Source organism: Pinus tabuliformis, chromosome 8 (assembly GCF_031772625.1).
Source record: "Pinus tabuliformis cultivar Carrire ecotype Pingquan chromosome 8, CPIR1, whole genome shotgun sequence".
NCBI classification, from domain to species: Eukaryota; Viridiplantae; Streptophyta; class Pinopsida; order Pinales; family Pinaceae; genus Pinus; species Pinus tabuliformis.
The window spans coordinates 1,255,805,152-1,255,823,245 of NC_142294.1; the positions used below are offsets into that span (position 1 = coordinate 1,255,805,152).

At 37.5% G+C, this 18,094-nt stretch overlaps 1 protein-coding gene and 1 pseudogene across 6 annotated transcripts in view; both read left to right on the top strand.

Annotated features, from left to right (window-relative positions):
* The first annotated feature begins 758 nt into the window (after positions 1-758).
* LOC149239939 (nudix hydrolase 1-like) overlaps positions 759-18,094 on the top strand; it is a 51,287-nt gene continuing 33,951 nt past the window's right edge. For 3 of the 5 annotated variants that reach the window (XR_016246468.1, XR_016246469.1, XR_016246470.1), the window contains exons 1-2: positions 759-1,194; positions 1,291-1,547. Coding sequence is in view for 2 of the 5 variants with exons in the window: in XM_089373588.1 (XP_089229714.1) it covers positions 1,020-1,194; positions 1,291-1,547 (432 nt within the window). In the remaining 3 variants the exon portion in view is untranslated. The remainder of the gene's footprint in view (positions 1,195-1,290; positions 1,548-18,094) is intronic. The other 2 variants (XM_089373588.1, XM_089373589.1) reach the window with 2 other exon arrangements.
* Positions 16,036-17,251, top strand: LOC149239940 (nudix hydrolase 1-like; annotated as a pseudogene). The gene is made up of 2 exons (XR_016246471.1): positions 16,036-16,523; positions 16,620-17,251. The product of XR_016246471.1 is annotated as a nudix hydrolase 1-like (transcript).

The window sequence follows — 18,094 nt, forward strand, 5'->3', positions numbered from 1 at the left end:
TCAGCATTACCCATCTCTTTCCCAATAATACCTTGTAAATGACAGTACACTGGTCTAGAAGCCATCCTTTTTCAATAAGTCCTGAAAGAAGCGTCAGAGAAAGTGGTTCACCTCAACAATCCTCCGCCCAAAACAATACGCTAATCGATAAATTATTCTCTTTTAAGATGATGATAGGAACATCATGCTTTCAATGTTCTGCACTTCAGCCTGTGAACCTCTCGAGGAAATTAAGAGTTACGACAGGACGCACAGCATAGTGGCAGCACAGTGGACGCTCGACATTACTGATAGAAACTTTTGACCAAAATTATTCAATGCTGACCCGTACCGAATTGGAAAATGACGAATTATTCGCTGTACCGAACGGAATCAGCGAATTTTCGAATTTTTTTTTCTCATACAGCCGAACTTGGTAACTATGAAACAGACGATGAATCTGTCGAGCTCACTGACAGACAATTTATACATGAAGTCCGGTCAGTGCATGAGTGCAACCAAAAAAAATTCAGAGAACCGCTGGGTAAAATGCCCAAGCATTGCATCACCGCCTAATAATTTCAATTTCCATAACCATCCAAGAGAGTGCAGTTTTCTTACCACAAAATTCCAAATAAAAATCTGACAACGTCCCATGTCTGTCTGACTGTATGAATGAAGCGATTCACATGTTTACCATTTCCAGTCCGTCGTATGTGAAAGGAGGAGTCGGAGGTTACACACTTTCCATGGCGAGAAACACCCACGCACCCACCCAGGCAAAAAGTTTACAGAAATAAAAAATGAAAAGGAAGGCAGGCAGTCAGTTCCAGTACTTTCTCCCTGCCCTACCTGCCAAGAGATTCTCACAATGATCGTGGAAAACAGCTCGCGCAGTCAGCGCCAATCAAGAAGAAAAAAAAAGAAAGAAAAAGCGCCCAAATCGGTGCTTTACTCATTAGGGTACTTTGCTCGACTTTCTGCGCATCCTTTCGCCCCAGAAGAGCAAGCTTGACAGGAAAATCATTGAATAACGAACGATGGCAGCAGCAGCACCTTCACCCCAACCTCTCGCTCCAGCTATTCAGTCAGAACAAATGGTGCAGGCAGCAGTTAGAGTGTTTATTGTAAAGGGAGAGAGTGTACTCATCGGACGACGACGGTGCTCCATCGGCCATTCCACCTATGCTGTTCCTGGAGGCCACCTCGAATTCGGTTCGACCCTCTTTCTCTCTTTCAAATTCACTGTTTTCCCTTGTACTCATTAATGGGTAGCATGCAGAATCCTTGTTTATTCGCACATATGTGCAGGAGAGACTTGGGAGGAGTGTGCTGCACGTGAGGTCATGGAGGAAACAGGGCTATCAATACATAATATACAGCTTGCAACAGTCACCAATGCTATAATGAAAGATGAAATCAGACCTTGTCATTATGTTGTTATTTACATGCGCGCAGAGCTGAGTGATCCAGACCAACACCCACAGAATCTAGAGCCTGAGAAATGTGATGGATGGGAATGGGTGGAATGGTCCAGCTTGCCCAAACCGCTGTTTAGGCCTCTTGAGGTATTAGTTGAATCTGGCTTCACTCCCTTTTAAGCCTTTAGTGGCTGAACCTATGAAATTTCTAATTTATATATCACCTTCATTGGGGATGTTCTTCTTTTACAGTTGCAAACAATTACAATGTGTATGTATAACTGTGTTTCCTGGCTCTGAAAACTATTGTTATGTGGATGAAACAATGAAATGATGGACATGTAGACATGCAGACCAGCCCATGTCATTGAATTTCTTTACACAATCATCTGCGGTGTTGGTTACAGTACAGTCTACACATTCAACACTTAAGTGGTATTACTTTGAATTCGCTTCTTATTCCTTTTTATTTTTCCAAAAGTGCTTCTAAGTTCTCTTAACTCCATAGGCATTACAATTGGCCTGAATAAGTCAGCCTCCAGAAGCAGCCTGTTTTCAATCGCAACTTGCAAGACAACCCTTGAAGGGCGAACCATTAATCACGAGCACTTTCCCTTGGCTAGGCTGCTATAATAGGCTTATTGTTTTTTTTCAAATCACCTCAAAACTCCAACAACTTATGTGTGCCTCTCAAAGAATTGAATCTTGGTGAGTGGCCAACACACCAACGATCTCACTGCTGAACCATGATCCCATTGGTATAATCCTTTATTTTACTTTCTCCTTGCGAAGAAACAGTGTAAAGTGCATGTCAAACTCCCTTTCGGACACAAGTTATCCAATATTGGTTTGCTATAGGGAGTAACCTTCACTAAATCTATTTTAGCAAAGGGCTTCTTTTATGTCATATGGTTTTATTCATATTTCTATGCAGGCCAACTAATACTTGAAATAATCCCGCAACTAGGTTATGCAGAATTAGGGTACATGTTTAATGACTCCTCGGATATATTATTAATGTTTAATGACCATCATTTAATTACATAACAGAATCTCAATAGATAATTAGGAGAATATATTGATGGGCACTGGTATAGACCACAAGATAATAGCAAAATTTGACATCATGAGGATGGATCTAAGGTTTGATTTTGACCTAGCAAAGCTAAGGGCTCAAATTGGAAACAAAGGTTTATGGTTATTTGGCACCATTGATCTCATAGTGGCTTATGCGCTGCAAAATATGTTCTCACCATGGCCTGGGAGGTCTGCATCACCAGCTCGCAAACTTTTGATCATTACAATCTATCCACTTATGATTTTGCTCATTGTTGTCATTGCGATGTGGGCCTTAGAGCACTCTCCAGATCACCTTCTCTTGAATCTAACATTGTTGCTCGAAATTGGAGAGGGATGAACAGATAAATATCATTTTTGAGATATGTGTTCGATGATAATCACATCAAAATTCATTTGTTGACGCATTTCGATAAATACCATGTTGATAGCAGCACACTTTCCTTGCAAGCTTATCCCAAATGAATCTTTCCATATCCAAATTAAATCGATTCAAAATCAGGCCATTGGTATCTTTGTAGATTCGTGCACCTTCCAAGTTTTGCATCAAAATAGCTCTAATTTTGTATAACTGTGTTGCTTTCGGTCACAACATATAGAACCCAAGGTTAGGGTCCTGTCCATAGACAATGCCTAATGAGTATGACATCCGTTTATAATTTTTTTCATGGCAGTCGAAGTGACCTGGGTCCTTGAGCACTCTCCAAATTGCCTCCACTCAATGGATCAAACAATGTTGTTCACAAGAGGAGGGGGGCAAACAGATCAAGACTGTTGAGAGCTTCAAACATAGCTCCTTACAAGCATATCTTTAATGGAGACTTCCATGTCGAGATCAAACCTGATTCAAAATCACTACATTAGTGTCTTTAGAGGCTTTTGTGCCCTGCAACTATTGTGTCAAAATAGCTCTAATTCTACCACTGTGTTGCTTTTGGTCATGCTTTAAGTTGCAAACTTAACATAGATTCAGGGGCTTATCCATATACAAATTACAAAACCTAGTGAATGTTGCATCCAATTTGGCTCTTCCTACCCTCCGTCAACATACACACTTAACATGATTCAACCTTTGAATCATTGTTAATGGAATATAATACCTTCTATTTTTGTTACAAGAAATGGGATATTTATGTCGAAATAAAAAAAATGCACCTAGAATGATGCTACATGAGTACAAGACTTATGTCTTGTCCATAAAAGAGGCCATACCCAGGTTAGGCTCCAAATTCTCATCTAGCTTATTAGGAACAAGTAAATTGAAGAAAATTATGACAACTCTGGTAATATAAAGCTTGAGAAAAATTCCTAGCACCAGAAAACAAAACAATACATACACTATGGGTTTGTAGTAGGAGAGATGCCAATGAAATTTGTTTTCCCAAAAAATTAATTAGGGGTGAGACATTGAGGTCAAGGAAGACCCTGTGTTCTACATATGTGGGAGGAGAACTTGAGTGACCTATGTGAAGAATCCTAATGACAACATGTGCAAAATTTTGAGAGCATACCATAAACAATGCCAACCTTGTCCTACATCCATCTCGTGAGTTCCTGAAGTTGGATCAACACCGATAATGTTGTGCTCAAACCAACTTCAAGGTTAGCCAAACAGATGCAAGCAGCCTTAGAGGAGTGAATTTCCATTATTTTACTTCCAAGATAGAAATGGACATCTTGGTTGTTGGGAGGTTGTGCAGGACCATTCCAATGTAAAGGGGCAAAACAAATTAGGGTTGTTCACAATGAAGATGAGGGACCATGAAATTACAGGGGCAAGCAGGGGTGACGTCCATGGAGGGAGCCACAACCAGAGAAATTGAGAGCAACAATGAGGTAAGTTGAAATATGTAGTTAGATTGTGAGATTAGCATGCAAGGGTGGAGGTTGTGGAAGGGGCTAGAGGAACCATGAAATCAAGGAGAGAGACAAGTTGCATAACAACTTGTACCTCACTTATTGGAGCCATGGATAAAAATGATGAGCTATCTGGATTTCCATGACTACCAAAGTGTGCAAAATCTCACCTTGAGCAGAAGAGCAGTATGGGAAGGACATAAAACAACGGAGTGGAGTTAATGAGCCTAAACAAGGTGATGGGGAGGCATCTTGTGCATGGTTTCGATGGTGTCCAAGAGAGATTTGTAAATGATGGGTTGGTAGGGCAGGGTATAGGAACTTTTCCCACTAATAATCCTAACCCCCATATTTTCCAGAAAAACCATATTTTCTTGGTGATCCAAAAACACATTGTGAGACCTCTGTGTAAAATAAAAGGATATCAAGGAGAAGATAGGGAGGAGGAGTCTTATGTGGGAAAATATGGATTTTAGTGTTGAGTCTTTAGGATTAATGGCTTAGTGAAGATGACGAATGGTGTTTTTAGAGTAACCCACTACTTTAAGATTATGAAATCCTTGAGATGAAGCTAGTTCAAGATTAAGAGGGCATATGCTTCAGCTTCGTTGATAGAAGCGATACCCAAATTCCATGATAATAGGATTCAATATTTTCTTAGGAGATAATCCCCCTTGCTCCTGCCACCCCTTCAATACCCTTGGGCCTCTAGTCTTTGTTGACAGGATCGTTTTAACTTTTTCCTATTAGTGTCTCTTGAATTTTTTCGATGGTTGGAGGCACAACAACTATAAAACTATTAAGTGCTCTTCAACTGTTTTCTTAGAATACTACCACTCATTTTTTCCATGATATTAATGAGGCTTAATAGTTGTAGTGTTTTGGGGTCTCCAATTCTGATTGATTTGAATATTGTTCTATTGCAAGTTTCAAGTTTGACATATTGATGAAATATGGAAAACATCAAGGACTTTCACTAAAACATCATAGTAATGAAACATGGAAAACATCATGGACTTTCACTGTCAAAGGAAATGCAAGTCTATAGGCCATTGGTTTGATCGTCTCAAGGATCTCGAAAGACCCGCAATACTGAGGTGCCAACTTGGCACATTATTCAATCCTCAAGGAGCTCTTCTTGGGCTTGATGCACGAATACACATGCTCCCCAACCTGAAACTCCTTAAATGCTCTATGTTGGTCTGCATAACTCTTCTGTCTATCCTGTGTTTCCTTTAGATTCTTCTTTACAACTTGCATTTCCTGATCCATGTTTGACAACATGTTTGGTCATATGAGTACCCTATTCACTGGATCACTCTAGTTGATAGGAGTATTACAACTCCACCCATAAGGTGCCTTAAATAGACTCATCCTCAATGACTACTTATACCCATTGTTGTAATAAAACTCAACCAGTGGAAGATACTCCTCCTACTTCTATTGTTGATGCCTAACATATATCCTCAGCATATCCTTGAAGATCCTATTGACCCTCTCTCTCTGTCCATCTATCTATGGATGATAAGTTGTACTAAAGTCCAACTTTGTACCCAAACCTTCAAATAACTCCTTCCAAAGCCTGGAAGTCAACTTAGCATCTTTGTCTGGCACAATATTCTTTGGAACACTGTGGAAGACATGTGCTACCTCACTAGTTGAATAAGTAGTCTTCACTGGAATGAAGTGAACTATCTTGCTCAACCTATTAACCAAAACCATGATGTAATCGTGTTGCTTCGATGTCCTCGACAAACCTATAATGAAATCCATGGAAATGACCACCTAATTCAACTCTAGAATCAGAATCGGTTGTCGTAACCCACCTAGATGCTTACACTCAACTTTCACCTGCTGACAATCCAAGCATCTAGCAAAAAACTCGACCACTTCCTTCTTCAGATTCAATCAATAATATAACTTCTTCACCAATGTTAATGTCTTATGATCCTAGGTGGCATGGACATGGCTTGACATGAAATTCCCTCATGATAAGCTTCTTGATCTCACTGTCATCCGACACATAGATCTTGTCCCTAAATTTGACCAAGCCATCTGCTATGAGACAATAGTCCACATCTTGATTACTTGTACTCTGTTGTAACCTATGCTTAAGTTGTTGGTACATGTCATCCTATTGTCTTACCTATAAGATCTAGTCTTGTAAATCTGTCCCATAAGAGCTCATAGTTGCAACATGATTTACCTACACTCTCCAACTCAGAGCATCTACAACCTTGTTCTCATTTCCCTTAATGTATTTGATCTCAAGGCAAAACTCACTAAGGGTGGCCAACCATCTAGCTTGCTTGGAATTCATATTCAATTAGTCAAATAGGTACCTCGACTCACTATGATAGCCCATCAATATAAATTTCCTGCCAAGAAGATAGTGCCTCCAAATATTCAATGCATGAATGATCGTTTCCAATTCAAGGTGATGAGTCACATAATTTTTTCCATCCTCATTCAGTCTCCTTGGCTCATAGCACACAACTTGTCCCTCCTACATCAAGACTCCACCAAGTCCGCTTTTACAAGCATTTGTACACACCACGAACTCTTTATCTGAATCTGCAATCTTTAACACTGAAGCATTTGTCAAGAACTACTTCAATTGCTCAAAACTTGTTGCACATTATTTTGTCCATTCAAACTTCTTTCCTTTCCTCTTCAAGGATGTAATAGCGTATACAATCTTTGAGAAGTTCCTAATGAATCTCCTATAGTAACCTGCTAGCCCCATGAATGATTTGACCTCATCCACATTCTTAGGAGTTTCCCACTCCATGATATCCCTTATATTTTCTGGGCCCATTTTATGCCTTCCTTGGAAACAATATTTCCCAAGTAATTTACCTCTATCTGAAAGAAAATGCATTTGCTAAGCTCGATGTACAACTGATGTTCTCCTAGCAATCTCAATACTGCTCCTAAGTGTTTGGCATGCTCTTCTTCATTCTTAGAATATATCAATATATCATCAATGAATACAATCAAAAACTTTTCCAGATAAGGGTACAACACACTATTCATCAAGCACATAAAAGTAGCTGGAGCATTAGTCAAACCAAAAGGAACCACAACAAACTCATAATTCCCATACCTAGTTCGGAAAGAATTCTCCTAGATGTCATCTTCTTTGATATGTACATGGTGATATCCTGATCTCAAATCAATCTTTGAGAACATTGTTGCTCCCTTAAATGGGTCAAACAATCATCAATCCTCGAAACAAATAATTGTTCTTAATGGTTACCTTGTTCAATTACCTGTAATCAATGCACAACCTGAGAGTACCATACTTCTTCTTCACGAACAACACTAGTGCACCCCAAGGTGATACACTTGGCCTAATGTATCCCTTGTCAAGAATTTCCGTCAACTGCAACTTCATTCCACTAGCTATGGAGTGCACATTATGTAAGGTGCCTTTGATGTTGGTGTCGCCCCTGGTACCAACTTAATAGAAAAGTCCACTTCCCTACGAGGAGGCAACTCTAAATTCTATGTTGGAAACACATCCTGAAACTGCTACAATACAAGTTACCTCTTGAATATTTTTGCATCATCAACATCCTTACCCTTATTACTGGAAATATGAAGAGTAAATAGTACACACCCCTTCCTATGACTGCGCTTAGCGTGCATAGTCGTGACCATGCTCACCGATGTAGGCTTCTTCTTTCCCTTCAAGATTCTCTTTTCCCAATTATCATTTAGGCACTCGATAGCCTTGTCATAGCAATCTACTTTGGTCCTGTGGAGGTACAACCAATCCATACCCAAAAGAACATTATATGACCCCAATGGAAGCACATTTAGATTTGCTGATGTAGGCATGCCATTAAGCTCATATGCACAATCTCTTACCCAATGATGAACTCTCTTCTTAGTACCTGTAGCCAACCGTGCCAACCAAGACTTTGCATGCACTTCTTTTATCAAATCACACTTATCCACCAGGTCAAGATTAACATAACTATAATTAGATCCAAGGTCAATGAAAATAGAAAAAAACTTGACCACAGAGCTTACCATCCATCTCAATAATGGATGCCTCGTGATCTGCCTACTTGTTTTCCACAACTGCATAAATTTGAGGAATGCTATGACCAACATCCTCAACTGTCTGTGCCTCCTAAGCACTATAGATCTAAGGCCTACTACCTTGATACAATGGACAATCCTTCTTGCGATGATCTTTGCCACATATCCAACATTGCAACAGTCCCCTACCATCACCTCTATTCTGTTGCTATCCAGCCTACAACCCATGTCCCTTCTCAGCTGCATTTAACTTCTAGTAAGGAGCAACATTTTCTTTCTCAGTTGCATCTTGAGGTCTTCCCTACTTCGATGGCCACTTCTCTTTTACTTTCTCATTGTCCTTCAAATCACACTTAGGCTCAACTTTACGATTTGACTTCTCATAACAATGCGTCAGTTTCCTGATGGCTTCCTCCAATAATCGTGGCTCATCAAACTCAATCTGGTCTCTATATGTTGTTGGCAATCCACTGATGGACCTTTGAATGTTCACTTTCTCATCCTTGAACATACCTCAACAACTCTAGGAACATGTTAATATACTCATCATCTGCCATGGAACCCATCTGAAACTCATAAAACTCCTTAGCTTTGTCGCCATAATACCTCTCAGACAAGTACTTCTTCTTGAAGAGTCTCTTGAACTCGTCCCAAATCAACCCTTCTTCCTGAATGCCCTTCACATTCTTCACATATTCCCACCAGATATTTGCTTTCCCTTTCATATTGAAGGTGGATATTTTGGATTTCATGTTCTCTAAATAGTTATGTAATTTGAAGAATTTCTTCATCCCAAGCAACCATTCCTCTGCATCTTCTAACTTCTTCATCTCTCCATCAAATGTAGGTAGATTGAATTTTTCTAACTCCTCAAGCAAGTACTCACTCCTCGTATAAGGATGATGGCAGTGAAGACTATGATAATGTCTCATGGATGAGGAACTAGAGTGATACCCATACATACCAGTCCTCCTGTCAGGTGTACCCAATGATCTGGCACCTATGACCATGTCCCCTATATCCAATATGCATTCTGATCAATACCTGCTACCATAGGCTCCATTAGTCTTCTCTTCCTACCCTTTAATAATCCTCAGTTGTCCCTGCCTCTGCAAGTCTAACAAACTCTAAAGGATGACTGCATTGACCTCTGCCTATTTTTTTGAAGCCTTTACAAGTCTTTCCTGAGCCTCAACTAACCTATCATTGTCGGCCTTGCAACTTCTGATCTCTGCCCTCAAACTCCTCAATATGTCTGCTATATCAGGAGAATACCCATGTCCTTGCTGCCCAACTGATCTGTAGGGAGAGTGACGTGAATTGTAGTCTACCATTTTGCTTGTCATCTTTGATTCTCTTCTTCCTGCAAGTATACCATGTCAGATAAACCAAATAGATACCATAACTAAAATCATACATCAATGACGTTCTGGGGAGGATTTTATCATCTGCAAAATCAATCTACATTAGCACGATACATGTGTAATCATAATCATATCAATTCATCAATCATAATGCATGGTAATGCCAACTTCATACCATGACCTCATGCATGAAAACCATTACCATGACAGTGCATGCCTAACAACATGCATCTATCCCATTTGATCCAAGTGTTTGAACTTGGCTCTAATACCACCATGTAACCGCCTCTTCCCATATCTACCCGCTTTCACCGGATTTCCCAGGGTAAACATGAGCTAAAGACTACTATGACATGACTCAACCTCGTAGAAAACCTTAAGGAAATGGAGCCAACAAAACAAGACCTTACTGACTTCCCTCAAGTGCTACAGGACCACCAGGAGCTAACCAACCACTCTAGGTGCCCAACCCCTCAGTTAAATTTCTTTTTCAGTGAACTAGACCCCCAATCGCTCCCATGATAAGGCCTCCAAGTGATTGTAACCCTCCAATCACTCCCACAAGCCTACTTCCCAACGACTGTAGTCTTTTTCACTCAGTTCTGTGCCAGTGACCCCGAGATATGAGCCACATTTTTAGGGATAGGATCCAAACCTCAACCGATAACTTGATTAAACTCCCAGAAATGATAAATAACATAGAGACAAAACCTCTAACGCAAAACTTAATCAAGGACTTGACTTAGCCCGGTCTAACCATGATAATCATTATGTCAAACACATTGAGAACATGAGATCTACAGGTCATGAATGCATATTCGAACATAGGGATCTAAAATTTATCCGAGGTTTACCAAGAAGGACTAATGCCCTCTTACAATAGTTGCAATAACATCTATTAGGTCATGCATTCATTAACCGTTCATTTATCAATCAAACATGATAAGAGCCATAACTTGAATATGTTATACAACCATGCTTATAACTAACATATAACCAAATAAATAACAATGATAGAACAACCATTAAAGGCACATAATAATAAGTTTTACTCATGAAATACAAGAGGAACTTATCTCTTATTGACATATGAAAAATCCAACCAAGTCAGCGACTTCCACGCACCACCTGACCAAAAATTGGGCTGTACCAAAGTTTTCTTTCATCCAATCACCCCTTCCATATTCCATGATCCAGGTGGATATTGGTGGCCACCTGCCAAGTCCACCTGGACCCCCACCATTGTCTTTCTCAGCATTTTCAGTTTCCTTAATTGTAGCACAACTTACTATTTTTAGCAGTTTTTCGGGTCCTGAACTTCTGGAGCCATTTTGAGGCCCTAAACAACGTTTTTTGGGGAATTTGGGGGCAAAATGGGTCCATGGAATGGACCGATGTTGCTCGTTCCAACAATGATAGTGCTCGAATAGATCTTTCTAATGAGCTATTGTACGCGTCAAATGGAGATCATATGCCAAAGTTACGACCCCGGGAAGTTGATGTACCAATTTACCCCAAACGGGGCCCACAGTTTGGCGTTTCATCTCCTAGGGTTAGGTTTTGGAATATTAAGGGTTTTCCATTGTTTCTCAACAATAAATAGGCCTTCGAGCCTCATTGTAATACAGTTTAGAGGCATGTAGCCATCACATCTCTTCTCAGAGATAAGCTACCATCGCCCTAGCTGGTTTATTTCCATTTCTGGTTGTAAGCATATTTCAGTATTTTCCATTAATGAAATGAAGTATTATTTCCGCTGCATCTTTGTGTATATGGTTATCTCTGTAATTTGTTGCGTTCCTGTTTAAATTCGGATCATTCCAAGCATGAATGTGAAATCTCATGGGATAAATTGAAACATAAACAACCAAGGGAAACTAGAGGTTAAACCACCTCCATCCTAACACTACCGTGATCTCACCTAAACTGGTCTCGAGATCACAAAACCAAACTGAGCTTGGATGCCTTAGAATTCCTTCACCATCCCTTGAGGAATTTTCTTGTCTCCACCCACCTGTTGAGGGCTTCCCAGAGAAAACCATCTCCCCCTCCAACCCTTGGGATTTTCCTAGGACCACATCACTCAGATCCAAAACCTTCTGACAATCCAAAGCTCAACCAAGAATGAATCCCATCACACCATGGCTATTTGGAAATGGAAAGGCAAGGCTAAAACCACTATCGAAACTTGACAAAACCCATGCCAATGACAACAAATGAGCCAAATACACATATGCATATACCATGCATGCCAAAACTAGCTAGAAAATCATACATGCAAATTGTTACCTACAAGTATTCCTCTTGAAGCTGCTTGATCCAACATTTCCTTGTTTGATCCTTGTTTTCCTTTGCCTTCCTTTGCTTGCTTTCTTTCCTTCTCCTCTTGGTGCTCTTATCCTCTCTAAGAATAATTCCAAAACAAAATTGGCGAAATGCTCCAAACTAATGTTCTGATGTCTTTTTGTTATTAATGCGTGTAATTTTTTCATTTTTCCTTTAATTTCTTTCAATTTCCTCCTCACATAAAACCTGTGACCTTTTACCTCCCTTTTCTCCTATTTTCCTTTATTTTCATAAATAAAATACCAATAATGTCTTTTTGTCTTTTCAAAGCCTTTTCCAATTTCCCTTGACCCATAATAAATAACAAGTGATGCCCACTAAGATACTTTGCCAAACATTTAGCTTGGAATGCATGTCCCATGACCTTGGTCTTATTTTTCCTTTATTAACTTTATTACATGAAATTTAACCTAGGGCTATTATAGTTTTCAACGATTAAATGCTAAATATCTTATATAGAAGGGGATTGCACCAGATTCTATTTTTCTTACAAAGCTCATATATTCTATTTTGTTTTTCATTTTCATTTTCGTTTTTGAGTTAGTAATTTAGTACAATTTTTATTTTATGGGTTGCCTATAAAAAAAATATTTTATGGTGGAGGATGAATGTGAATCAACCAATATTTGGTCATTAATCTAAGTGTCAAAGTAAAAATTGCGATTTGGTTAAGAATCATCACCAAGCGTAATTTCTGCACTTATCTAGCTATTGCAACAATTAATGGACCACACAAATTTTCAATGGGTTTATTTCTTTTTGTTTGCATTTAAATTTTTATATAGAAATGAAAATGGAGTACGAATTAGAGTGTTAGTTGTCTGCATTTAAATTCTCTATCGAAAAAGAATCAAAACAAAGGAGCGCACATTGATCTTTGTGTACAAAATGCATTAATTTTTTTTTGTAAGTCAAATGTCTCCTCCTAGAGCATGTGCTTAGTAGCTTGGTGAGGTTTGAACACAAGTCAGCTTGCTAACGAAAACCTTTCTGGATAAGTTGTGTTACTAGGACTCGACAAAATGCATTATTGATATCCAGTTAGTCTATATTCACAAATAAGATTATGGAATGGGGCAAACATTATATGCTCTATGGATATGTAGAATAAAGTTATGTGAGATTAAAAACACTTTTTTTTTTTTAATTTGTACGGAGTACTTTTTTTTTTATGTTTTCATGAATAGTATCATGTAAAGTATATATTTTTATGTATATAAATTTTCTTTCAGATGTATTATTAGCTGAAATTTACTTATTGGTTTTTCTAACATTATATGTGAGACATAGTTTTTGTTTAAATTTTATTTGAGTAAAACAAATTTATTTATATTTTTATGATTAAATTTGATAATATATATATATATAATAAATTAATGTTTGTCTTTTTAAACTTAGAGTTATTAATTTGTATTTTAATACATAAATATTTCATTAAACACATTTTGTTAATGTTTTCAACTTTTTTCTATGATTTTTAATTACTTATATAATCCATATAACAATTATATAAACTTCTTGTTATTAATTTTTATTTTTTTAACTAGATAACCTTCTTCCAATTTTTTTAACTAATTTTATAACTTAAACAAAAACCATGTTATATTAATATGTTTTATAATATCATATTAACAATTTCTACATGCAAATTTTGTGGCAACGGAATAATAAAGACTATATTGTAGCACTTGTTATTAGAGTGTATACATAGCCATTAATTTATTATTAACTACTTATTAATTTGAAAATTGAACATATTTTTTTATCTTAGGGTATTTTTGAATTTTTGAATATTAAAAAATATTGTATTTATTTTATGATGGGGTGAGTGACACCATCTTTGATTTTGGAGCAAGCCAGGTTGTAGTCTTTGTTTTCATTTCGAGGGGGAATTATGGAAAACACATTATACACCATTATCTTTCTCAAGAATTTATTTGGCTCCTCGTGCATATCTTGCTCTTTAAGATCTTTATACGTAAAAAATTTCAAGATTCTTACATTTGTCGTTACTATCATAATTGAAGTGGTGTTCATCACGCTTCTATAACTCTGAAAAATAATCTCCATGAAAAGGTTAAGGTTACACTGATATATTAATGATATATAAAAATCGAATTGTTTTTAGTGTGATTTTTTGAAGTGTTTTTTTGTGTGTGTTTATTTTTTTTTTAAATTGGGAAGAGTTTATTGAAATCATAAGTTTGATAAGTAATCTTTGCATAATCGAAGTGTTTTAGGGTTTTCCATAAATAGAGTCAAAAAACTAGTGTAAATAATACAAATCAAGATTTAACCTCAAATTCCATAAATAGAGTCAAAAAACTAGTGTAAATAATACAAATCAAGATTTAACCTCAAAATTTTCCACTATATTCTAGTAGGAGAAAGTCCAAAAAATCGCACTAAAAACAACTCCTATAAAAATACCAAAAAATTATTTCATCAAAACAATATATAATATTACTTTGCAACCTTTCAAAGAAAATTATTTACTTTATTACTTAATAAACTTTTAGTATAACTATTAATTTAAAGTGATAATTTCTGTGCTTTATAGAAACATAAATGAAGTTAAGTATACCTATTAATTAAAGCCATATTTTTTTTTGCTTTCTAGAAATTTGAAGCCACAAATGTATTTTATTTTATATTTAATTTTGCATTCTTCAATGTAATATAGAAGAGAGGTTGTAATGTTATGCTATGTTATATAAATATTTTTATTTGGTTAAGTTACCAATAATTTTTTGTTTCCCAATTTTGATAATTCATGTTTTTTTCTCAGTGGCATTATTTTTTAATGTAGCATAGTTTTTCCTACCAAAAAAAACCCGCAAATTCATTCATCAAAAGAGGAACAAAGTTACGTTTTGTATATGCTAAGCACATTCACACAATACTGCTTCTCATCAGAGCAATTAGTCCAAAAGGCCAAACAAGTAGATCAAAAGAGGAACAAAGTTACGTTTTGTATATGCTAAGCACATTCACACAATACTGCCTCTCATCAGAGCAATTAGTCCAAAAGGCCAAACAAGTAGCACGGCATGGAGGCTCGCCAAGAAACCCCATAAGGGTCATCCAAAAGCTAGAAAAAAACCCTAAAAGGTGCAAATATTTACAAGCCAAAAAAAGCTAGCAAAAAACACTAGGCACATGCAGCCTAGAAAGCCCCAACAAAACAAGCCCCGAGCAAGCCTTCATAAAAAAAAAACAAAGCAGTCACCCAACAAAAACCCAAGGGGAGATGACACAAAACGAAGAATGAGCAGTGGCCAACCTGAAGAGGCACGAACCAAGGCATAGTGACAATAGCACCACAAGCTCGCTTCCTCAACTCCCCATATGCAATTGTGAGCACGGAAGCCACAAACGCCAAAGAAACCACACCAAAGAGCAACCACAATGGGATTGATGTGTGATGACCCACCAAGGCAACCACACGCATATGGAAATGACAACAACAAAAAGCATTGTCAAACGAGAGACCATGAAAAGAGAAAAAACACTGTGGCAGCTAAGGTTCCAATCGCCCAACTCCCTCAAAGACAAAACCTCCTCTAATAAATATATATATTCAATCTAAATCTAAATCTATTTTAATTTTGAATCTATTAAACTTAAAAAAAATCAATTCTCTTTTCAAATTTTGCAATAAAAAATTATATTTACTCAATGAACCCTTGATAAATTCTAAATTAAAATAAATCAACAAAAATTATATTTACTCAATGAACCCTTGATAAATTCTAAATTAAAATAAATCAACTAAAATTAGAGTATTATTAGAGTATTATTTATAGTGTAAATATTAATTAAAATACTAATTTCTTTGAAACCATCCCTAAATTCTATCACAATGACACAATGTTTATGGCAATGTGACAATATCCATTCTAATTTATGTTTAATATTCTAATGGCAGAATGTCGGAATTTGAATGGCAAAGTGCTAGTCCAGGTATTTTTGCCACTAAAATACTGTCAATACCAATCACAGTCACTCAGAAACTATCAATGATTCATAAGCCTTTGTTGATAACTGTCAAAATCGATGGTGGTATATTTTCGACGGCCAACACTGTATCGGAAGGAACTTTGAGATGTCCAGCCACTTCAATATGAAGAAAGCTCAAGACTCGCCCTCTTCTAGCACTTTGCTTGCCTTTCGGCCCATCCTTTCGCCCCAGAGCAAGCTTGACAGGAAAAATATAGAGGACGAATTGACTGACAAATCATTGAATATCCAACGATGGCAGCAGCAGTACCTTCACCCCAACCTCTCGCTCCAGCTATTCAGTCAGAACAATTGGTGCAGGTAGGAGTTGGAGCGTTTATTGTGGAGGGAGAGTGTGTACTCATCGGACGTCGACGGTCCTCTATCAGCCATTCCACCTATGCCATTCCTGGTGGCCACCTCGAATTCGGTTCGACCCTCTTTCTCTCTTGCAAATTCATTGTTTTCCCTCGTACTCATTAATGGGTAGAATGCAAAATCCTTGTTTATTCGCACATATGTGCAGGAGAGACTTGGGAGGAGTGTGCTGCACGTGAGGTCATGGAGGAAACAGGGCTATCAATACATAATATACAGTTTGCAACAGTCACCAATGCTATAATAAAAGATGAAATCAGAGCTGAGTGATCCAGACCAACACCCACAGAATCTAGAGCCTGAGAAATGTGATGGATGGGAATGGGTGGAATGGTCAAACTTGCCCAAACCCCTGTTTAGGCATCTTGAGGCTTTAGTTGAATCTGGATTCACTCCCTTCTAAGCCTTTAGTGGCCGAACCTATGAAATTGCCAAATTATTTATCAACTTCACTGGGGATGTTCTTCTTTCACAGTTGCAAACAATTACAGTGTGTATGTATAACTGTGTATCCTGTTTATGGAAACTCTTGTTGCGCTGATAAAACAATCAAATGATGGACACGTAGAACACCTTATATCATTGAAATTCTTTACACAATCATCTGTAGTGTTGGTTACAGTACAGTCTACACATTCAACACTTAGAGGTATTACTTTGAATTCGCTTCTTATTCCTTTTTATTTTTCCAAAAGTGCTTCTAAGTTCTCTTAACTCCATAGGCTTTACAATTGGCCTGAATAAGTCAGCCTCCAGAAGCAGCCTGTTTTCACTTGCAACTTGCAAGACAACCCTTGAAGGGCGAATCATTAATCACGAGCACTTTCCCTTGGCTAGGCTGCTATAGTGGGCTTATTGTTTTTTTTAAATAACCTCAAATCTCCAACAACTTATGTGTGCCTCTCAAAGAATTGAATCTTGGTGGCTGGCCAACACACCAACGATCTCACTGCTGAACCATGATCCCATTGGTATCATCCTTTATTTTACTTTCTCCTTGGGAAGAAACTGTGTAAAGTGCATGTCAAACTCCCTTCCGGACACAAAGTTATCCAATATTGGTTTGCTAAACTGTGTAAAGTGCATGTCAAACTCCCTTCCGGACACAAGTTATCCAATATTGGTTTGCTATAGGGAGTAACCTTCACTGAATCTATTTTAGCAGAGGGCTTCTTTTATGTCATATGGTTTTATATATATTTGTGTGCAGGCCAACTAATACATGAAATAATCCTGCAACTAGGTTATGCAGAATTAGGGTACATGTTCAATGATTCCTCGGATTTATTATCAATGATTAATGACCATCATTTAATTACACATCAGAATCCAGAATTAGGGTACATGTTCAATGACTCCTCGGATTCATTATCAATGATTAATGACCATCATTTAATTACACATCAGAACCCGGAATTAGGGTACATGTTCAATGACTCCTCGGATTTATTATCAATGATTAATGACCATCATTTAATTACACATCAGAACCCCAATAGATAATTAGAGAATATATTGATGGGCACTGGTATAGATCACAAGATAATAGCAAAATTTGACATCATGAAAATGGATCTACGATTTGATTTTGACCTAGCAAAGCTAAGGGCTCAAACTGCAAAC